General features: G+C 40.3%; 1 protein-coding gene across 9 annotated transcripts in view; it reads right to left on the reverse strand.

Moving 5' to 3' along the window:
• DIAPH2 (diaphanous related formin 2) overlaps positions 1-25,024 on the reverse strand; it is an 811,118-nt gene that overhangs the window by 262,394 nt on the left and 523,700 nt on the right. For all 9 annotated transcript variants that reach the window (XR_012160923.1, XM_073360856.1, XM_073360855.1 and 6 more), the window contains one exon: positions 24,636-24,761. Coding sequence is in view for 8 of the 9 variants with exons in the window: in XM_073360856.1 (XP_073216957.1) it covers positions 24,636-24,761 (126 nt within the window). In the remaining variant the exon portion in view is untranslated. The remainder of the gene's footprint in view (positions 1-24,635; positions 24,762-25,024) is intronic.

The following is a 25,024-nucleotide window of genomic DNA, read 5'->3' on the forward strand; positions in this document are numbered from 1 at the left end:
TCATCATGAGATGGGTATTTTATTTTATTTATTTGTGCATGGAGTTCTCAGGGAATCTCAATACTGCATTGTTACCAAAGACTTGGCCTTTTCTTTGTGGCGTTACATACCGTTCTCTCTCAAGCTCCAAATTCTAGATGAAAGCCGCATCTACACTGCAGTCACAACATATTTTTAAAACCTTTTTCCCTATCCTTGTCTGTAACCTGTGTGGTTACTGGGAGAGATGGATGAGATTCTGTCCTGTGCCACCAAGAGCTGCAGCACAGAACTTGCCACTCAAGGGAGCAGGGGGCTAAGGTGGCTTTATGCCACCCTGATACTGGGCTGTTCCAGGGGCTGGAGAGAGCCCCAGTGTAACTTAAGCAGTCAAGGTGGCTTAAGTTACAGCAACATGAAGAGGCTGGAGTAAAGATGAGGCTCTTATTCTGTGTTTTTACCCTTCCTGGAAGTCTAAACAAGTAGATGGTTTTGAATATGGTTGTAACAGGATTGAGGCCTGTCCACAAGCCTGTCCACAAAACACACTGTATCATGCTAGAACATGGTTATGGAAAATACCAGTGTTAACAAATGGTCTTAAACAACTACTGTTAAACACATGTTTATGTGGGGCTCAACTGGCAACGAGCTTATTGTCGTTTTTCACATACCTGTGTAAGACGGAACACTCAACTTCAATAGTATTGTTTTGGTACCTACAATTCATCATGTACATTCGTATACACATATAACATATCACACACACAAGCAGTTGTCTTTTTAGAGGGTTATCACACCACAGTTGTGTTTCAAAAGCAGATATACTGTGACTGAACTGACACTCAAATAAAATGCGCTGCTTTCATATGCACCTGAATGCTGTAGGGTCCCCCAGGTCCGAGCAACAGTGCTTTTTTACTTTTAAAAAAAGTCAGTGCTTTTTTACTTTTAAATGAGATAACACACACAAGTTAAAATAACATGGAAAAAAACCCTCTACCATGGGCTCACTGATTAGGGGAGCAAAATGGGGTTGATTAGTGAGGTCTGACATCTGTCGTCTCTTCCTGCAAGATGGAATCGTTCTCTGACATTCTGAATGAGGCAGTTCTTCTATCCCATTCTATAACCTATATAAAGAAAAAAATCCATAGGCAGTATAGAACTTTGAGGGATTTGGTTGGGTTGACTGAAAAATGAGAAGAGAAAGATGGAAAAAGATATCAGTATTTTCTTTCTTTCTCTTCTGTAACAAATGAGGTTTAAATCTTGGTGTTTAGGCACTGTCACATGACCTGTAACACTTCTAGCTGAAGTTTCACTTTCTTAAGGAATTCAATTTGCAACTACATTAGCATAAACAAAAAGCAAAATATACATGTAAATGTATAAAAATCAGGGCACCACAAGCTATTATAATTTTATAGATTCTTATATTTAATTGATCAACAAATAAATTAATTTGAATGATTTGTCTTCACCTTGATTTAAAATACCCAGTTACCCACTGTTCACAGTAGTTTACAGCATTTAAAAAAACTGGAATGCCATCCTTATTTATATATATAAAAATATGTTTTAAATGAACATATGGCTTTTCTGTAGACCTGGAACTACTTTGTGTTCCACTTCTGTATTAGCGCTATATTTTTTGTCAATTATGTTTTAAAGTACATCTTGTGTATAAATTATAAACGCCTCCTATTTAACCAAGCAGGAGACGAGAATTAAGAGGGTTTCAGAAAGGTTATTACTGAACTATTAAGAACCCCTACAGTAATTTCTTTGTGCGACAGTATTGCTTTAGAAAACAATGCTATTCTGAATGTTCTTGGATTGGCATATTTACAATATTTTAAAACAATAATCTGTAATTGATTTCTATACCAGCTGGAGTTCTGCATGGCCTTGGAAATGATCTCTCCGAGCCATAAAAGTAATATTTGCATTATTTGTTATTACGTAGTTATTTTTAACCATTTCTAAAGAAACTATCTCCATAGCATCTAGGCAAATATTGGACACGTTTCACAGCAGTAGTTCTTTTAGTGGCACTATCATGAATAGCAATGTACTACTTCAACAAAGACAAAACGCCCACAATCATAAAATAAAATCTAGAAATTATAATTTACAAAGTCAGAGGTTGATCAGCTATGTCATAAATATAAAGGGAAGGGTAAACCCCTTTAAAATCCTTCCTGGCCAGAGGAAAAATCCTCTCACCTGTAAAGGGTTAAGAAGCTAAAGGTAACCTCGCTGGCACCTGACCAAAATGACCAATGAGGAGACAAGATACTTTCAAAAGCTGGGAGGAGGGAGAGAAACAAAGGGTCTGTGTCTGTCTGTATGCTGGTTTTCTGCCGGGGATAGACCAGGAATGGAGCCTTAGAACTTTTAGTAAGTAATCTAGCTAGGTATGTGTTAGATTATGATATCTTTAAATGGCTGAGAAAAGAATTGTGCTGAATAGAATAACTATTTCTGTCTGTGTATCTTTTTCGTAACTTAAGGTTTTGCCTAGAGGGGTTCTCTATGTTTTTGAATCTAATTACCCTGCAAGATATCTACCATCCTGATTTTACAGGGGGGATTTCTTTATTTCTATTTACTTCTATTTTTTATTAAAAGTCTTCTTGTAAGAAAACTGAATGCTTTTTCATTGTTCTCAGATCCAAGGGTTTGGGTCTGTGGTCACCTATGCAAATTGGTGAGGATTTTTATCAAACCTTTCCCAGGAAGTGGGGTGCAAGGGTTGGGAGGATTTTGGGGGGTAAGATGTGTCCAAACTATGTTTCCCAGTAAACCCAGTTAGAGTTTGATGGTGGCAGTGGATATTCCAAGGGCAAAGGATAAAATTAATTTGTACCTTGGGGAAGTTTTAACCTAAGCTGGTAAAAGTAAGCTTAGGAGGTTTTCATGCGGGTCCCCACATCTGTACCCTAGAGTTCAGAGTGGGGGAGGAACCTTGACAAGCTATATTAAATAAAATATGGGATTGTATGTGGAGAATTGCTATGCTCTCCAATACATGATAAAAGGCAAAGCCCAAGCAGAATGATACTCCCACTCTATATTTGACAATGAAATCTCAATAATCCGTCTTTCATAATTTATCTGCATTTTAAATACATGCTATTTTAGCCAGTCACATGGGTGTGTGAAGGAACTTTAGCCCAGCCCTGGTAGTGTTCAATTACCCTGGTGTTTTGTCAGCTACTCCCACATATGATAGATATGGCACAATACATTGATAGGAAATTCTGTATCAAGTAATGCATAGAAAAAAGTGTATGTTAATGGAGGTTATTTATCCATAATTGGAGGTTCTTTGAGATGTGTGGTCCCTATCTATATTCCACGCATGGGATATGAATGTGCACCATGCACCTAAGTCTGGAATTTTTTTGCAAGCAGTACTGTTTGGCCCACACATGCTCTGTAGCTCTCTCCTTGTGCTCTCAACTGATGGCACAAAGAGAGGGGCAGCGGGGATGCCAGATTGTTGGTGATAATATAATCCAAGATCCGGTTCAGAAGTCTCTGCACCAACATAAGTTGAACTCTTGATCACTCTCATAGAAACAAATTTAGGAGTCTTTCTAAAAATCTTTATTCTTGGCAGATAAAAGGCCAAAGCCTTCCTCATGTCCAGAAAATGCAGTCTTCTTTCCTCTTCTGAGGCATGTAGTTTAGGAAAAAATACAGATAAGCGGATGACCTGACTCATGAAACTCAGAAGCTACCTTGGGTATGAATCTGGGGAGGAAGTGTAGTCAGACCTTTCCTGTATGGCGGGCCCGATTTAAGCACTGCCAGTTCACTGATTCTTCTGGCATTATAGCTTCATGGACAGATGAGTCATAGAGCATGTGGCCAGCAGCTCAAAGGGAGTCTTAGATACCACAGAACAAAACAAAGGTCCCACTGAGGTGCAATCACCACCACAGGCAAAAAGGATCTCAGAATCCCCTTCAAACATCTAGTTGGGACAGGATGCGTGAAGATGGTATGGTTATCCACTGGTCGATGCAAAGTGCTGATTGCTGCTAAATGTAGCTGCAGGGAACTGAATACAAGACCTAAAGACTTAAGGGTACATAGATAATGTAAGATATCCAGTGGAGTCCAGAGACAAATTGTGTTGATGAGCCCAAGTGGAGATATGCTTCCATTTAACTGAGAAACATCTTCTTGTAGAATCTTTTATACTTTGCATCCTGTTGGAACATGAGCACTCTGTCTCTGATTCTCTCTAAAAACTGGGCTCTTAGTTGCAGTGGTCCTGAATTGGTTTGTGAAACCATGCTCCTGTGTTGCTTCAGAAGGTCCGGCAAGTGGGGATGTTCATGGATGGTTGCACTGAGATCTTCCACAGATCTGTGAAGCAGAACAGCCTCTATCAGTTGGGTGCAATGAGGATGAGTCAAGCTCTGTCTTGGCAAATCTTCCATTGAACCTTTACTATCAAAGGAACTGGAGGGAAAGCATACCCCAGGCGACATCAGGAGGGTATCTCCCAATCTGCCCAGAGCTACTCTGGTGCAGTACAAAGGAAGCTTCCTGTTTGCTTGTGAGGAGAAAGGCTGGCAATTCCCACTAAATGAAGACGTCGATGAGAACTGAATCATTAATCTCCCTCTTGTGATTACTGCAAAAGTATCTGCTAGGCAATTTTGGTAAGTATGCTGCTGATAAGGTTATGTGATGCTTGATACACCAATTCCAGAGGGTGACTGCCTCTAAGCACAAAGAGAGAGAGCTCATTCCCCCTTGCTTGTTTATCTAAGGGCTTGTCTACTCTACCACTTTTGTCAGTACAACTTATGTCGCTCAGGGGTGGGAAAAAACATCCCCCAAGAGACATAAGTTACTTTAACATAAGGGCTGGTGTGGACAGCACTATGTCAGCAGGAGAGCTTTTCCCACCAACATAGCTGCCAAGGAGGGAAAGGCAAGTTCTCACTGACATCCTGGTTCTGACAGTGACCTGGCGTATGATTACGCTTATGGCCTGAAACCTTTTGGGAGGTAGAGATACTGCTGTTGCTGCAGTCAAGTCTAATATCACCCCATGACCTTGTGGGGGTCAACATGGATTTTTTTTTTGTTATTGACGCAGTAACCTAGGGAAGGTAAAAGGCCGTACAGAACCTGAGTTGCCCTATGAAACGCCTTGCAGGTGTTGCCTAGGAGAAGACAGTTGTTGAGGTACAGGAAGACTAAAACCTTCTCGTCATGCAATAGACACCACTGAAAAAAAAAAATTCTGTAAACGCCCTGGGCGCTGTGGCCAGACCAAAGGGAAGGCCTCTGAATTGGTAATGGTCTTGGTTGAAGAGGAACCTGAGGAAACTCCTGTGGGCTGGATGGATATCTATATGAAAATATGCATCTTTCATGTCAAGAGGCATAAACCATGTGCCCCACTCTAATGAGGAAATTATTGATGCCAAGGATATCATGCAGTTTTTAATTTGTGGATAAACTTGTTTAACTGACATAGCTTGAGAACTGGACTCCATCTGGGGATCAAGAAATAAGGAGAATAGAATCCCTATAGTGTTGAGCTGGAACCTTTTCTATGGCTCCTCTGGGGATCAGCAAGTTCACTACCTGTCATAAAATCTCCTCATGAGAGTGGTCCCTGAATACGAATTGGGAAGGGGATTGGCAGGAAGGAGTTGTCAGAAACTCGATTAGGTAGCTGTCAAAACCTCTAATACTCATTTGTCTGTAGTTAGGGCCCTCCTTTCTTTGACAAATTGGATAAGACAGCCTCCAAACATCTGATTAGGGGAATGAAAAGGCACCAATAAAGGGATGTGGGTCTCGACAGCCCCATGACAAGAAACTCTTCACTTGGGGGTTACAGGATGAATGGATGTTGCAGAGGCTGGGTTCCTGGGTCTGTATACCCTCTGTCTCTCGTGTGGTGGCTCCTCAGGATGTTGATGATAAAAGGACTGAGGTGGTGATCTTCCTCTATACCCCTGTCTACAATGCTGCTTCTTGGGGACAAGGGTATAAATGTCCAGTGAATGAAGAGTTGTTATTAAGTCTTTGAGGAGTGGAGAAACTCCTCCATTGTCTCATGGAATGTATTGATAGTATTAAAGGGTAGATCTTGGATGGTACTCTGCACCTCTCTAGGGAAACCTGAGGTTTGCAACCACAAGAGTCTCCTCATAAAAATGGCCACAGCCATCTCCCAATAGCCAGAGCTATGGCTTGGAGTGAAGTTTCGGCCACCAATTTGCCCTCATCCACAAGGCATGGAAGCAGGTTCTATCCTCTTTAGGGAGCTTGTCCTTAAACTCTAGAATGGATGGAATCTTATTTGGCCCAGAGAGCCTGATAATTAGAGATCCTGAATTACAGGGACGGGGAAGAGACAACCTTTCTTCTCAGATGAAGCCTCTTGTGTCCCTTATCAGATGGAGTAGCCTTTGGGTTCTGTTTCTTGGACTGCTCTGTAGTTGCCTGCACTACCAGGGAGTTTGGCAGAAGGTGAGATACAAGAATTTTCCTCCTCTTGGATGGGACAAAGTAGCACTTCTTGGCCATCTTAGGGGCAGAAGTACAACAAGCAGGCGTGTGCTAAATACCATCTTTGCTGGGTTGTTGATGGAGAGGGCAACTTTTCCCTAGCTCCATTTGTAGCTCTGCCACTTCCTTGTGCATGAGCTCTTGGTATTATTTAAAGTCATCTGACAGACATGAAAAAGATAGAGTGACCACCTTCTTCAGTGATGAGATTGCTCCCAAAACTGTGAGAACCATCACAACCAGTTCACCTTCTTCCTCTGAATACTCCAACAGGGCCAGTTGTATATGGGTGGGCAATGGCAAGCAGAACAGATGCATGGATCCGGGGGAGGAAGGGGTGTCCTGGCACAGAGCTCCCACAGTTTCCAATATTGCCAATATGTTCGATCCACCAGCAGAGGGAAGCCCATGGCATACGGTACCACCTGTCCATTGGCCAGTCATGTCTGGTTGGAATCCCTGACTTTCTAGGGCTTATGTCTGAGGTCGCAGAATCCTGCGGAGCCTCCAGATCATCAGAAGAGAAGACAGCTAGATCTCTGATCACCAGTAGTACTGATTGTACCAATGGTTGTGATTTAAGGCAAGTGGGTGGAATGGGGGAATGACTTAATCTCTGATAGACTCTTCCTCCGGTGTTACAACCTACTGGAATATAGACAGACCCAATAAGAGCAGTCAATGCGGATGGGGAGAGCAAAATGTCTTCTGGGAAGACATATGTCTCAGACATTCCTAAAGCACAAGTAGAGTCCACTGGTGTCACTATGGGTACTGCCCCGGTTCCCAAAGTGGATGGAAGTACCAGGAGCTGTCTTTCTCACATCTTCACCACTGGAACTGGTGTTGGAATCATCGGACCTGTGAAAATTTAGTCAGCCTTAGACTTTAGTACCCGTGTGTGCTGGCTCTTCCCTTCTTTTGGGGTGTGCCATGCACATAGATAATTTGTCCTTATGTCTATGAGAGTGCCTCTTACTGCCCTGCAAAGCCTTCTCTTTAGGCTTAACAGAATTAGCCTCTGTTCCCAAGATGGTGCTTTGAGGGGTGCTGTCCACTTTTCAAGGCTGATGTATGGGGGCCCAGATCTGATTGGGGCTTCCACTGTCTTCTTCATGAGCTGTTTTCTGAGTTTCAGTTCCTGATCCTGAGTTCAGAGGGGAGGTGAAGTGGAAGATGCTGCACTTGGCAGAAACGGGAGCCTCACCCAGACAGTGTTGATACTGGTCACCCACAGTATTGGTCATTCACAGTTTTTGAATGCAGGGACCCTGGACATTTCCCAGGCTTCTCAGGGAAAAAGTCCCCGGGTGGTGGAAAACAAAAAAGCTATCTAATAATTTATGCTACACTATACTATTTAAAACTACTAAAAACTTACTATGTACAATTCTTACAGGAATGATGCAGTAAAAAGGAGCTGAGGACATGAAAGATTCCAACGTAGACCATGTGGTGGTAAGAAGCAACTGGAGAGGCAATGGCCCTCAGCTGAAAGCACATGGACAGCTATGGCGCATGTGTGGGCCAATGTACATTGCTTGCAAAAAAGTCCAGGCTCAGGTGAATGGTGTGCATCCCACATGTGGAATACACAAAGGGACTTCACTCAAAAAAGAATTTTTATGGTTGGTATCTTTCAGTATAGTCTTTTAGTACTCACTTTGTCATTTATATCGAGTTACAAATGAATTCTGTAACTATTCCCTCCACCCCCTGCTGTCCTGGCAATATCAGATTACTGGAAAATATAGAAAGACAATACCAAAATACCCTATTTCATCTGTCTTGTTTGGTTTCTTCATTCTCATTCATTCATACTTTAACTTTTTGTTTGTTTTTCTTTCTTCAACCCCCTCCTGTTCCATGACTCACTACCTCTAACAGCATATCTTTGTCCCCACCATGTCTCCTAGTTGCTTCTCATTCTCACCCAACCACACTCCTAACTCCTGGCTGCTACACTTCCCAATCAGTGATTCCCTGCCTACGTCCTCTTTTGTTACTCCAGTCACCTACTCAGCTGAGCAGAACAACTAAATTAATCTAATCAGAGGTGAAGCATGAGAATAGCAAGAACTTCAGAGCTAATTAAATTCACATCCAATCTCCACCTGCTCTGCTCCTCTCTTATAGGATTAGGATAATGAAATTAAATAGCTATCCTGAGGAGATAGGGCCAAGAAACATATTGGCACAGTCCTAATAGTAATGCCATATTTTTCGTTGTTGCTATTAAATGTTTTCCCTTCCGGTTATCTGTTTTGGTGAGAAGATGTCAACAAAGAATTTTTAATTATATGTGATCAAGACTTGATGACTGTCTTTCTCTCAGGATGGGAGAAGAGGGACATATAGCAAATAGAATGACCAATTAGTAACTTTCTATTTCCCTCTTCTCCCATCCTGTGAGAAAGACAGTCATCAAGTCTTCACCTACCAGGAAGCAAAGAGGCTAAGGAGCTGTGAACAAGACTTCCTTTCTATAAACCTGGTCAACTTCCTTTCCCTGCCATTAGAAACCGCAAAAGCAGGATAAACAAGAGAAAAAATGAGAACATGAAAAGTCTACATTACAAAATTAATATCTGAGTTTTATTACAAGCTTTTCCATATTTCCATGAAATACTATGACATACTAAAGTTTCAGCAGCATATGAAGGCTGACTTTTCTGTATTTGCCCGTTGACCTTAGTTAAAGGGGGCAAACTTTCCTCGGCTACATACCACAGAAATTTGGAAAACAATATAATTACTTTCTATTTCTCAACTTTTATATAAGTTATTCTCAAGAGGCATCCAAACTAAATAGAACATTTTATTCAGTAGATAGAACTGAACTCACACTAAGCTATTATAAAAAAAGATACAAAATTAATGCTTAGCCCAGAAACACAGTATCAAAAAGAACATCCTCCTTAAATGCTACACTACCAACATTCCTAATAAATACTAATTACAGTGTGGTGACAGTGTTCATCATTTCTTCAGGATGGTTTCAACAACTTCGAAATTTTTTCAAAGGTGGCATTCCTTATTCTGGGCCAAATTCTACCATCATTTAAACCCTATAAAATCCACTGAAATCAAGAGATCACAGGAGTCATTGACTTCAATGCACTTGTATGGGGCTTCACAGAGGGCAGAATTTGGCTCACATTACTTTCCCCTGTTAGAAAAAATGGCAATTTTCAACCACAGTTGATGTTAAATTTCTTTAATTTCCATGCAATATCGACAATACGTGACATTAGTAGCATTATTTGTTTAGTTTTCCCTATACTGGCATGGCAAGAAAGTCCTACTTTTCATTGTGACTAATGGCAAGAGAACACTTAACAGCGTTGTTTGAGTATCAATTTCTTAAGTAACTCTTATGAAGGACAGCTCATATTCTGTGATCTCCTAGGCTAAATTTTAAAGGCATCAATCCTGTATCACTTTCCTTCCATGCACTGGCAAACCTCTCTGAACAAGACTTAATTCCCTGATGTAACAGATCCTAATACATACGCTTCTTGGAGGCTGTATCAATGCTTTCTAGATGTAAGCAGAATTTGTCAAGAGAAAGGTCTCAATACCCGCATTTTAAATCAAAGCCCAACACTAAAGGAATAACATATGAAAAATATTGAGTGGGTCTCTCTCCTCTCTCTCTTTAAAAAAACAAAACAAACAAAACCACAGGATTTATACCAGAATAACAAGACACCAGTGTTATGTCTACAAGCCACTCTTTTCTGTTGCAATGTTAATCGCCACAGAACTTTGAAGTGTACATGGTAACAGTGAGTAGCTACTTTTAAACTCCCATTAGAATTTTGCTCCCTACTTAAGGGAATTCTGAAAGCTATTTGTTTCATTTTTTTAAAATGAGAGAACTAGGTTTTAGAACAAATAGGTCTGAAAAAAATTCTATAATTATGAAGATTTTCATCCTTTCCACCGAAGATCTGTTGCAGGGTATTTTTCAGTATTGTTCACAGGCAATTAGACTCACACAACCCATATGAACGTCAATAAGAAATTCTCTTTTCATTGGGCACTATAAAGAGAATGCTTCTCTCTGGATAACTAGCAGTGATTTTCCCAAAGACAAATTGTAGGTCAGAACTTGCTTTTCAATCAACATATTTTAAAATGTCACCTTTGTAGACTGCTACTGGAAAGATCTTTGGATAAATACTATAAACTAAAAGCTCATGTATAATCCTTTTGTCATTAACTTATTAAAAAGACCTACAATTGGAGCTATTTCAATTACCCCAACCACCTCCAGGTACTAAGGGGTGCCTCCATATCAGAAATGCAAGTTTAAAATAAACTCAACTTCAGAAATGGGGGTCACAGAAGTACCTAACTGCCTCCTCTCGCTTATTTCTGAAAAGACCGTAGTTCAGAACAAGATCAGAATTTAATACAGACAATCACGAAGCACTGGACACCCCAGATTTCAATCTGCCTGCAAAAGAGAATGGGCTCCTCTGAAATGACATCTGACACTGCATCCCATATTTTTTCATAGTAATATAATGATATGATTGTGTCATAATCAAAGTATTTTATGCAATATAGGTCATGTGAGGTATCGCTGACAAGGTTATGGTTTACTGAATAGGATTATCCTATTTGTAAGAATGTATCATTTTTGTATCTAAAGTTAGGACTATAGACTATACATCTGTAATACAAAAGTGTTTGCATCTGGGGAACGCACACCAGACAGAATGCAATCAGTGTGGCAGGCTAACTGGGAACAAGTCAATGGACCATTTGGTCTTTGAAAATGCTAATCTCCCACCTCCCTCAGAAGCTTTCTTGGGATGCTACAAACAACCTCTGACTCACGGCTGCTTTGACACTGCAGGGTCATGTGATTATGTCCCTGGTACTGGACTCCATGATAGAATACCAGTATTTTTCCACTGGGGGAGGAGAGGAAATCACCCTGGAAAACAAAGGATTCCCACCATATATAAATCCTATTTCAGGCAGGGGAGTGACATAATCAGTGGTCATTCTTCACTGAACCCCCACCCAACATGACTGCTGTGACATCTAAGGGCTAGTCTACGCTGGCAGTGCTTTAACATGGCTTGTGTGGTTGCAGCAGAGTGCTGGGAGAGAGCTCTCCCACCGCTCTAAAAAAACCACCTCCACAAGAGGTGCGGCTCCCAGTGCTGGTGCACGGTCTACACTGGTGCTTTACAATGCTGAAACTTGCTGAGCTCAGGGGCGTGGTTTTTCACACCCCTAAGTGAGAAAGTTGCAGCGCTGTACATTGCCAGTGTAGACAAGCCCTAAGAAACAAAGGGTTGGAGGGGAGGGAGTGTAGAAGGAATGAGCCCAGGCTGGAAAGGTATCTAGCCTGTTAAAGAAATACCTGGAGTTTTCAGGTGCAAGCAAGAACAATTTGCCTTCAAGAACCTCTGCAATCTACCTAAAACAACATTTAGGGTGAGAAATTACTACTTGTAGCCAGTTTCTTTAGTATTTTAAGCTTATATTGCTTTTTGTTTTATTTGCTGGGTAATCTGCTTTGATCTGTTTGCTATCCTTTATAATCACTTAAAATCTATCTTTTGTAGCTAATAAACCGGTTTTTGTTTTCTCTACAACCAGTCTGTGGAATTCATAACTGCGGGGGGGACGACAAAAGCTGTGCATACTGTTCTCCACATTGAGGGAGGGGGCAAATTTCATGAGCTTCCACTGTATAGTTCTCTGTGCAGCACAAGACAATATAATTTTAGGTTTAGACTCCAGAGGGGGTATGCACTTGAGTGCTGGGCAATTCCCTAGCTGAAACCCTCCCATGCAGTGCTGATTTCAGTGTCTGTCTTTCTGCAACTGGTTGTGTCCCTAACTGTGTGTGTGCTGGAGGAGGCTTGAGGGCCTGGCTCAACAGGACAGTGTAAGGGAGCCCAGGCTGGTGAAACAGGCGGGCTCAGCGGTATCCCAGTATGTCAGGTGGTACCCCATCACACTTACGAAACAACGGACACCCCATATTTCAATCTGCCTGAAAAAGAGTATGTGCTTCTCTGAAATGACATTTCTTTAAGTCAATTATTTTTTCCATAATAAGCTATAAGGTGATTACAGGTTCTAACAGATGACAGTATGTTAATGCCATTAACATTCTGTCAGCATTCCTTGTCCGTGTCTTAACGATGCCTGGCTGCTCAGTCACTCTGAGCCCTCATGCTGGAGAAAACGTTTAGCTGGCAGACAATCAGTAGTTTTTGCCTCCCAGTACATGGTTTTCTCCAGTGCCAAGTTGGATGACTACATGAAATAACTCGCTGATAGGAGTCATCCTATCAGTTTAATGAAGAGTGGACATTTCACATATTGCCAAAAACGTTTAAAGAAGGTAACACGTCGTTTCTCAAATGGATCTCATTACACTCAAGACAGGTTATGCGAGGAACCAACAAAACTCATGTTGTGAATACAGCTGTTATTACCACACAACAAGACTTACCATCACTACCTTAAGTAATGGTGACCTGGACATACGGCTGAATGCCAGAAATTATGTCATTGGCGTCAAAAAATTGCAAAAACCCAAATGCTGGAAGTTTTAATTTTGTTTAAATAGTATTTTGTTTTGGCAAATGTCATCTCTTTTTGAAAATCAGAATAAAGAGAAATAACAAATCACTGCTCTGGTACATTACATGAAAGGAATTTTGCCTATATGTCCATTTCTTTGCAATGGGATAATTATTTTCCACTCTCTTTTGTGCATCTTCAAAGTTTCCTTGTTTCCCCAAAACATCTCTGATTCTGCAGACCCTGCCAGGGCTCTTAGATGCCTTGATCTTTTAATTTTATGGGTGGACAATTAATTAGTAAGCCCTCAGAGGACAATCTCATGCAGTGGAGAATGGACTTACAGAACCTTTGTGCAAAAGTGGTCTGGGGACAGCAGTAACAGCAAGGTTCCTGCACCACTTAAGTATACACAAAGATCAACTAGTGTACAACGGGTTACTGAGTGGGTGAAGGATTAAAAAGAGAAGGAGTTGTTTATCTCAAGGCATGAGGAATTCTGGGATATGGGTGGTTTGATTCAGACTTGCATAATGTAGTATAGCCACTGGAGCCCCAGGTTGAGAGGCAGGGTTCAGCAAATCCTAACCTGAGAGTACAGATGAGTGTAGACACTCAAGACCTAGATTAACAAAGTCAGGGTCTGCTAACTCAAATTCTACTAACCCTTTGCTTACATCGCAGTAAAGATATCTTCCCCCTCAAGAGGGAGAACTCAGAAAAAGCTATCTAGGCCATCCACTTCTTCTTGTTTCCTCAGTGCTACTTCCTATACTCTGCAACAGTCCCCAGATTCCCTTCTCAGGCTATGACAACGTTTAGTTAAGATTGTTTAGTTAAATTTCACCCCTTCCTTGGGCTACTTTACCCAGCTGTCCATGTAGGCCTCTTCCCAGACCCTTCAGCTTGAGAGACTTAACCACGGATCTTATTCCTTTCAAGTTTCCCACACTGGACAAAATAAAAGTTCTTATATACAGATTCTCTTCCAACATCCCTCGCTATCAGGCCTACAGCTCCCATAAATCTTAAGAGCTAATAGCACCAGAATTCTCCTGTTCTAGGCTGAAATTGTAACAGGGCAGTATGGGACCTGGATCTCTCTTAATGGGTCAGCTTTTCTTTTGATGCACCAAATCCAAATAAACTCTGGAAAGGAGGAAGTTAATGGTCATAGGGAAACACCTCAAAGACAGACAACCACCATTATACCAGCCTTCAACAGAGTGTATCTAATCCTTAAATCATTAAGATAGCAAACAGAGTTCTCAGATTCCTCACACTCTGCTAATATTACATACCAAACTAAAAACAGTAGCAGCACCCACTACAAAATCCTTTTTCCAGTCTGTGCCAGGGTAGGAGATTGTACACGTCATGCTATTGAACACAGACCTGCATTTGTGAACGCCAGGCCTGACTAGTTCAAGGCTCTGTATCTTGGAATCAATGTAGTGGCCTTAAAGCTTCATATGACACAACAAGTCACAGAATACCTGAAGAGCTACTCAGGCCAATTGCAAACACATTCCCCATGTGCTCTGCTTGCTACAATATCTCCATATGCAATAATGGATCAAATTCAAGGTCCTTCACAGATTAACTGGGCCCTCAATGAGATGGTCTAGGCTACTCTCATAGATTGACACTTCCCCTCCCTCTCATTTTACAACCATGACTGCTTTATTTATCATGAACCATTCAACTGCCCACAGTATAAATGAGACTAGTGGGATCCAGGCACACAGCATTTCTAGCATCGAGAACACAAATATAGAATTCCTCCTGAGAGACATTAGAGCTATTGATATCACCACCTTCAAGAATCCTTTCAAGACATCTCTTTGCAATATAATTCCCATAATTACAAGCTTCCTCTGACAATATTAATAAAAAATAGATCTGTAATCACTTGTAGGCAGGATGGAGAAAACTGAAAGGCAGCACCAAAACTTTGTGATTTGTGTATGTGACAATGTTTTTTGTCTAGTGTTCAGTTAATACTGTGACAGATGCAGTATCAGTGACTAGAAATATAGAAACCACCCACAGATAAAACAAGAAAGGCTTCATTGATTTAAAAATACGTAAATTAAAAGAGAGCTGCATTCTGGATACATCTCATTAGGTTCATTACTTACAACATAACTAGATTTTTTAAGAAATAAAATTCTCTTCTCATTATTGCATACCACATACACTATTATATGCTACATATCAATTCTTCAAAAGTATCAAAAATATGGCAGAATGACTTAAATGCACGAACCTTTCAACTCAAATCCTAGCAAGTAGGTTGTCAGTGCAAATGAGGTTGGTTATTTCAGCCTTGTCTTCATTTGTGTACATCACAAAACCACCACACAGTATCAAAATGTACAGTCTCCGCTCAAGATAGGTCCACAGCTGAAGCAACTACCTGTAAGTTAGTTGTACGTCAGGACACATGTGCAGTAACACAGCTGTGTGAGGAAGCTAACCCACAAAATCCAAACCATCAGTTTGTTCTAAAGTTGTCAAACTGCTTTTCGTAGCCTTCCTTCTCTACTCTCATTGATGTGACTCCTTTTCCTACACACCCAGTCCAGTCTCTCTCTCTCTCTCAAAAATAGAAAGCCTGGCACTGGGTTTCCCTGCCTGGAGTGGCAGTAATTATTTATTGAGGTTTTCTGAATGTCAGAGAGGCAATGATCTTAAAGACAACCAGAGAAAAAATTCCGCCCCACCCCATCAACATGCCCCTATTATGTAAGCATAACAACACCACTTTTTACTGAAAGGTTTTACTAGCAGGTAAAGAGGAAAACTGACATTAAGAAATTCTATGAAGAGTATAAATGTAGATTAGGATGAAGAAAATAACAGGTTTATTTTATAACTTTTTTTTTCAATACGGGCGGGGGGGAGAGGGGAAGATAAATGACAACGAGTGGAAAAAATAAGGCTGAGTTCCCAACTCAGTTCCCTGACTCCAAATAAAGATAGCAAGCCCAACTTCAACAGTCTATTTACTGCCTTGAGAGAGACAAGGTGTGTGAGGAAATATCTTTTATTGGACCAACTTCTGTTGGTGACAGAACTTATCTCTCTCACCAACAGAAGTTGGTCCAACAAAAGATAGCTACAATAATACTGCATATTTATTACATTATTTCTTATGACTACTACTTGCATTTAGTGAGAATACTTGCTGGACCTGGGATTAAAAATTTTGACCATCTTTTCTCTTTATAAAAGAGTAAAAAAATAACTTGTCAAAGGTGGATTTAATGCAATATAGTAAGGTGAGTAAACCAAGCATCACTATTAGAAATAGTTGTTCCGGCTCTTTTCTCACTAACTTGCACCTCGTGTCTGATTAGTCAAGATATAGTTAAAAAGTCAACGGTAATGGTGTGAAACCATTGGCCTTTTAACTATATCTTGCTTCTCTCTGTGGACAAATGAGCACATCTCCTTCCAAAAGGTAAACAGTGATTTGCCCACAAAGAATAGGAAATTCCTAGTACAAGCTACAAGCAATGTGAACTAGCAAACCTTTGGTCAAAAGTATTCCAAGATCTAGACATGGTATCAGATGGTTTCTTTATTACAGGACAAAGTCCTCCCTGGTATAATTATTATAACAGGAAGAAACTGGTCCTGCAAGTACTACCAGTCTTGTCTCTGCCAGCTGCAGATTTTACCACTAGGCCCTTGATGGCTGGATTAATCAACAATGTCCCTAGGCAGAAGAGACTTTGCCAATCATCTGGGACAACATACATGAATGTTATTGTGAATGTCTCACTGAAACAAATTCCAATCCCCGCAAACAAAACAACCCCCTCACTGATCGATGATAAGAAAAAGGCACTGAAAACAAGAGATTGTGCTTTTCAGGGGAAGGGGGGCAGCATGCATCTTTGAATTTTTCCTGAATACTACAATAATCTGCATTTGCTTTAATGGTTAATAAATAAATTTGCCTTACTTTTTCCAAGAACTGCCTTCACAATGTAATCAGATATAGTGCTATCTTTTTAACAAGCCTTGCGGAAAACTGCCTTTGCCCATACAGTGAGAGCAACTAAGGATTAAACTTCCCCTTCCACACTCCCCTCACAACAATGAATATGAACTTCAAAAGCCTAAGGTTGTCTCTACACCACAGAGACTACACCAGCATAACCCTGTAATGTAGATGCAGCCAGACAGAAGGACTTTTATGTTGGTGTACAATTGTTACCTGCCCTAGCCAGTGGCAGATTAATGATTTTGCCACTCCTAGGCCCAGAAGTAATTGCTGCCCCTCCCCCCCCTCAGCTCGCCTCCGCTCTGCCACCACCTCCTCCCCTGAGCGCGGTGCCGGGACCTGCTTCTCCCGGCTCCCTGACAGTACTTGTGCGTGAAACAGGTTTGCAAAGGAGGGGGGAAGGGGCGGAATGCAGTGCACTCAAGAGAGGAGGCGGCGGCAGAGCAGAGGCAAGGGATTTGGGGAAGGGGACCAAAAGGGGCAGGGAGGGGGCGGGGAAGGGGTGGAGTTGGGGCAGGGCCAGGGGGAGAGGGTGCAAACCAGCACCAGTGGAAGCAGCCTCTGGCTGCTATTATAAATTTGCCGCCCCTGCAAATTTGTCGGCCTAGGCGTTAATACTCCGCTGTCCCTAGCAAAGTTAGCTATGGCCATAGAAGCATTCTTCCACTGACATACCCGCATCTACACGGAGCGGTGGGGGGTTAGGTTGCCATAGCTATGGCATCAGGGCTGTGTTTCTCTCATACCCCTGCCTGACAGATGTATGTTGAGCTAAATTTTAAGTGCAGCTCGCATCTAGTTTGGACCATTCAAAAACTATTAGGCATGGGAAAATATGTTAATAAAAACAAAATGGTAGGTACTGGAATAACCTGGGTTTGGTTGGCTCTCAAAATGTTGGGATGATTAACCACCAAAAATGAAGAAGGCCAGAGGGACTGTGTAGTGGCTGCAGCCTTCTCCCTGCTTAAGGAGATGTAAGCTATATAGTAGCTGTACTATAGCAGGCTGCTAATAAATGGCACTGTATACAATGGCGCTATAAACATTATGTAAAGCAAAGGACTCTCTGGAAAAAAGAAAGGAAAAGAAGTTCTATAAATCTAGGACCAAAAAATCGAAGTCTCACTTATAAGATGGGACTATATCTTGGAAAGCAGTGACTCTGAAAAGGACTTACGGTCATGGTAGCTAACTGAATATGATGCTGTAACTAATAGGGCCAATGAGACACAGGAATATCAAGTACAAGTAGAGCTGTGGTATTAGGCCTAATGCATATGGCATTAGTGAGACTATTACTGGGATAATGTGTTCAGTTCTAAACTCCACACTTCAAAAAGAATGTAGATATATTAGAAAGGTTCAAAAAGGAGTTACAAAAATAATTCAAGACCTAGAAAATACAGTACAGACTACAGAAATTTAATCTATTTAGTTTATCCAAGAGAAGGTTAGGAGGAGTCTTGATCATGGTCTACAGGTATCAACATGGGGAAGTCATTTCTGACAGCACACAGATCTTTAATCTAGCAGAAAAAGGCATAATGAGATCCTATGGCTGGAAGATGAGGTTAGACAAATTCAGACTAGAAATAAGATTCAATTTTTAACAGTGAAGGTAATTAATCCTTGGAACAAATTACCCAGGGATATGGTGGATTCTCCATTACTTGACACCTTTTAATCAAGACCTTTCAAAAAGATATGCTACTGCTCAAACAGAAGTTATGGATTTGATGCTGAATTGATTGGTTGACATTCTTTGGCATGTACTATGCAGGAGAACAGACTAGATGTTCCTAATAGTCCCTTTCTGGCCTTAAAATCTAGAAAGTAAACTGCTCAAGGTGGAAGTAGTAATAGCCTAGAGTCTGTCTGCTTCTGCAAGGCGTCTACTCCTTATAACCCTAACAGTTCCAACTCAGACCTCATTATTTCTAGCGGTACTGTCTGCTATGCACATTAAGGCAAAAGAACAATGATTAACCACTTGAAAAAGGTAATAATCCCCTAAAATTATTGTCATAAAAATAAAGGGAAGGATAACCATCTTTCTGTATACAGTGCTATCAAATCCCTCTTGATTTTAAACCCCTCTATAAAAACCCTCACCTGTAAAGGGTTAAGAAGCTAAGATAACCTCGCTGGCACCTGACCCAAAATGACCAATGAGGAGACAAGATACTTTCAAAGCTGGAGGGGGGGGGGCAAAGGGTCTGTCTGTCTGTGTGATGCTTTTGCCAGGACCAGGTCAGGAATGCTCTTCAGAACTTCTGTTAAGTTAGTAAGTAACCTAGCTAGAAACACGTTAGATTTACTTTTGTAAGATGGCCGGTAAAATAAGCTGTGCTGAATGGAATGTATACTCCTGTTTTTGTGTCTTTTTGTAACTTAAGGTTTTGCCTACAGGGATTCTCTATGTTTTGAATCTGTTTACCCTGTAAGGTATTTACCATCTTGATTTTACAGAGGTGATTCTTTTACCTTTTCTTTAATTAAAATTCTTCTTTTAAGAACCTGATTGATTTTTCATTGTTCTTAAGATCCAAGGCTTTGAGTCTGTGTTCACCTGCACAAATTGGTGAGGATTTTTATCAAGCCTTCCCCAGGAAAAGGGGTGTAGGGCTTGAGGGGATATTTTGGGGGAAGACAACTCCAAGTGGGCTCTCTTCCTGTTCTTTGTTAACACGCTTGGTGGTGGCAGCATACGGTTCAAGGACAAGGCAAAGTTTGCACCTTGGGGAAGTTTTTAACCTAAGCTGGTAAGAATAAGCTTAGGGGGTCTTTCATGCAGGTCTCCACATCTGTACCCTAGAGTTCAGAGTGAGGAAGGAACCTTGACAATTATACTGCCTGGAGTGCTTTTATTACTATTTTAAACTGAAATTTCTGAACAATTATACAGGGAAAATATATATACTCCTGAACATGGAGCTGCATTGATATTTCTAGGACAACCAATCTAAAAACAAGTCTGTGCAGAGTTCTAAAGCAAATCTAAAATAAACCAAATCTAATTCTACTATCAAAGGCTCTCTTTTCATTTAGTTTCAGCAACTTCTCCACTAAATCTGCTATTCAGATAGATGTGACTCCATGATTCCTCACATTTTTAGTCCATAAAATGTGTTAAAATAACAGTTCAAATTTATATCAAGTTAAAGACTACAGACAAAATAACTACATAAATTAAAATTAAAAAGTTTTAATTTAACATTTTAATCAGCCTACCATGTTTATCTGAATAAAATTTCTCTGCAATGTTTTAGCTTTGAACAGTTTGTGGAATACTGTATCACTACTCTCTTCTTCCATGTCTTTGTGTAAATATGAATGCAGCTTCATGAGATAATCGCTCTGATAGTTACAGATTACAGTACATGAAATACTACTCACTGAAGTCATAACTTACAGAGAAAGAGAGAAAAAACAGGTGATATGAAATTACAAATTAAATTGTTTAAAGGGGGAACAAGAAAAGCAAGAATACATATTTCAATTTTGTAAGTAAGCTTTACATTCATTCTTCATCACTTAAAGCCTAATCAATACCTGGACCTGTTTCTTACTTCTCTTCTCTCTCTCTCTTTTTTTTAAGCACATGAAAACTGGGTCAATATTTTCTCATCATAAAATTTGCTTCACTGTTGGGAATAGGGTGCTCTATTAACTGACCTCTTCTCTTAGTACGGCATCATGCAATATTTATTTAATATTCACTGAAGACAGCTCCAGCTACAATTGATACTGAGTAGCCTCTTGTATTGGTGTACAGGGAAAGGGAAACAATACCTTTAATTACGATATATACATGGAAGTGCATCCCAGAGCTCCCTCTGCTGAGAATGATTAATGTTCTGACATTTTTGTCATCCTTTTTCTGAAAAGCACAAGCAGTTATAAAGCACATTGAGCTCACTCTCCCTGAAATTCCACAAGTTTCTAATTTCACTGTGTGCCATCAGCACCCAAACAATTCTACACTGGGCTGACAGAAACACACAAGGGAAGCAGAAAGACCTCCTTTTTGTCTCTTTTAAGCAGCAGTGTTGTTCCTGAGTCTAAAAAAAAAAGTATTTGAGTATAAAATAAAAGGGTGTATTTAATGGTGATAAGAAATATCAATTTTGATCATGTACTACAATTTAATTTACTGGAACTGCCTTTCTAAAAATAAAAATCAACCATTTATCAGGTCATCAATTAATTATGAAAACAAAAATCCTTAGACAGAAACAGTTGTTTTCTTACAGACTTATCTATTTTGTCAAGTCATCAAATTTGTTCAATGTTACAGTATGATAAAGCAGCCAGGCACCTACTACTGCCTAACATGCCTCTTTTAATTACCAAGAGCCATGGATGGCATCTCGCTGTCATATCAGAAGTGTGGTGATGTGCAATGAAGTGAAGCAGTTTCGTTAGTTCAGTTTCACAGCTCCAGCCTTAACTTCCATAGAAAACTCATCAGGCCCCAGAATTTTGGCAGCATGAAAAAGTTAGCAGCGATCTATTAAAATGAAATTGTTCTTACCTTTTAATTCCTCTGTGCAGTCTGGTTCTACCAATGCAGTCAGATGAAGGAGTCCCATTTCTTTAAAAAAATCAGGAAGGAAGCAACAGAATTTTAGCATTTTCATATGATCCAGCCACCATTGTCACTCATACTTACCCTATGTGAGCTATTTCAAAGATTTAAGTAACTGATCCGCACTATAAACATACATACAGAACAAGAGCATCAACATTTTTTCAGAGAACTGAAGGACATGGTCCTGCAATGGTTTAACTCATGTGTACCAATAGAATTACCAGGTAAGAAATTACACTCTTTCCAGCCTAAATATCACCATTGCAGATGGATTTGATCTGACTGGCTCTTCCCCACATATTGAACTTGAGGATGATGAAGGAAACTCCTTCAACCACCTTGAAAATAAAGAAAACCCTCGAAATCAAGAAAACCATCTCAAATGAAAGAGAGAAGCCCTAAATAATGGGTCATGGGGATATGACAGGTGGTCAAATACAAGAAGCTGCTAGGAAATGAGAAACTAAGATTAGAATTTACGTGAAAACTCTGACAGCCTAAGTGCAGCTACAACTGAAACCTGCACCCTGAGGAACCCAGGGGTGAGCCCTTTGTCCAAAGCCTTTAGAATAGGACTTAAAACACTGGAAGTGATTCCCTATAATAGGCAGAGAAGGTACTCTTTTTTTCTCAAGTGTGAACTAAACTAAATGTGGATCTAGCTCCTGAAGGATGCTCTGTTCACAAAACAAGCTGACTGAATGAGCAGACTGGATTGTGGTTAAGGAAGGGAGCCTGGGAAAGTAGATGAAGTAGGAGGTTGGAGCTTTAGAACTGTTATGCAAAATATTCTGGTAACACAGATTATTCTGGCCATATTCAGGACCGTTTTCTTATGAAACCCTGAAGCAAATGGGATGGAAGGCAATGCATAAAGCAAGAGGAAAGTTTTTGATATAAATTAGCCCTGAACTACTTTCCTGTGGTCCAGCCAGAAACTGTTAATGGTCCATGCAGGGAAGACAGCACTTGAGAGCTTATGACTCACTCTCTCACTGCACCTCATCGCAGTGTGGGCTGTAAACTGGCTTGTTGGAAAAAGTGTGTACCACTTGCTTTAAGGGCTATTGAGCTAGGGAGTGACTTTCTGGTGCAGCTTCAAACCAGGTCCCCCCGTAGGTGACCAGAAAAGGGGTGAGGGATTATATAGGTCCATGCCAGTGCAAGAAAAGTCTTTTACTTGGACCAAGTGGAGCAGCACCAATCCTTCAACCCATGAATGTAGTGAAATACTGGGTTCTGTAAGGATCAGCTGTGGGCAGCACTGTGCTAGCTGCTCCTTTCTTGGGGGACTGGGGAGGAATTTTTTCCTTACCACAAGATTGGCCAAGGTAAGCGGGGTTTCTGGGTTTTTTTTGCCTTCCCTTCAGCAGGTTTGGGGGTTTTGTTGGAGCAAAATTGAAATGGGAGTTAGGCTATAACGTTGAAACTCATTATGTAAATGTGAGGCAGATGTCCAGTGCAGGTACTCTGTAGGGAAGGGATGCAGCAGCAATCAGAGAAAACAGATTGGTAAAGGATTTAAAGGATGTATTCTTTAAAAGAGTGGAAACCAGGGGGTGGGAGGAGGGGGGCTTAGGGCTCATACGACTAGTATGGCAGGGAGCCAAACTCCCCTCCCTCCAAACCTTCATTCAAGAGGCTGGATGGTGAGGTCCCAGCAGCACGATGGGTAAGGGAGAGGGTTGACAGAAGCCCCTTGAGAATATATTGAAAAGATTATGCAGTTACTTGTACTGTATAGTTTTATCTGCTGGGTATTCCCAGATATGTAAGGATAAAGTTGTGGCCTAATTAAATCCCGTGTCTCCTGTCCTTCTTCCAGCATGGCCGAACAATGACTTTTCTCTAACTCCCTTACAAATTAGTATGCCAGTTGGCAGGATTGCTCCACTTTACATTAGTCCACTGATCATGCTCAACAGATTTCTCCAAATGCATTAAGGTGAGCCCACTGGCAAACATACCTACCTGTACGGCCTCTCCTATGGAGGAAGTTGAATACTCATACTACATTCTATCAGCCCCTCAAGCTGCTGTAAATAAATACATATACAAACCTCATGAGTCAGGAACAGGCAAACACACATTAAACATTTTCTCATTTAAAGAAATATGTGGATTTCTATATTAAATTACTGACTGAAAATTTCCTTTAACCACAATGGAAATGTAGTCAGTTCCACATAAATTTGATAGTCAGCTTCTTGCACATACATTTCTTTACTCTTGACCAAAAGTTGAACTACTTCATAAGTGAAAATTTTTGAAAGAGTGGAAGGGTGGAACAACCAGAAGTTAAATCTTGAGACAGTGACTGACATACAGCTGTCTATTTTAGTTACTTTTAGATAAAGAATTCACAGTATTTATTCCCTACAGAGATAAAATGATAAGTCAATCTTCAGTTCAGACTATTTAATCATACTTACCAGAGCTGGCACTTTTCTCCTAAAATTATAACTTTCAAAAAAATCAAAACAGACAATGACTATCAGCAACTTGTAATACTTTAAATTAAAGTTTAAAGTTTCTTGATGAGCCAAAATTTTGCAGCCAAAACTTCTCACTAAGTATTTTCCATTTTCTACCCTTCTTTCCATATTCTTTGAGCCTGAAGTGATGCAACCACTATCAAAAAGTTGTTCTTGGATCATATAAAGATATACTCTCTCCAGTTTACGACAGGATCCTGGGTATTCAGTTCCTTCAGTGGGAAGCCTTGAGAGTGGTGTCATCTTTTTTCTTAAAAGTCTGATTATAAATGCTACAAGCTACAGAGAAGAAACACTCAAAATTTTCTGATATGCTCTTCCCTGTGCAAAACAATAAACATGAAACAACACACACTTCTAACTGTTAATTTCAAATATTGTAAATATTTAATAAGACAGACAAAACAACTAAGATTATCAAACCAGAAGTGCAAAAAGGATATGGTCATCTTTTCCACAAATTTATCATGTGCATCTTCTGATTTAGGGAACATCTTTATGTCGTTTTCTAGACGCTGGATCTGAAGTTCCATTGAATCAAGGTTGCTCTTGAGATTTTGAGCTGAAACTTAGAAAAGGAATGAGACAATGAATTAGAAAAACTTCTGGAATTCTAATTTAAAGAAAAAATGTTAAAGAAAAGCAATATCAAGAAAAGCAATGTCGGTAGAAGTATTCTTGAGGTAAAGAGAATAATTCCACGAAGCAGGCTCTCATTTTTCTGAATTACTGCTCATAAAAATTCTACCCTTCATAAAATAAGTGAGAATGTGTAATATAATATACCAAATCATCATGTTAAATGTGGGAATGTCACCATTTTATTCAGCC

This window comes from Lepidochelys kempii, chromosome 9 (assembly GCF_965140265.1).
Source record: "Lepidochelys kempii isolate rLepKem1 chromosome 9, rLepKem1.hap2, whole genome shotgun sequence".
Classification (NCBI taxonomy): Eukaryota; Metazoa; Chordata; order Testudines; family Cheloniidae; genus Lepidochelys; species Lepidochelys kempii.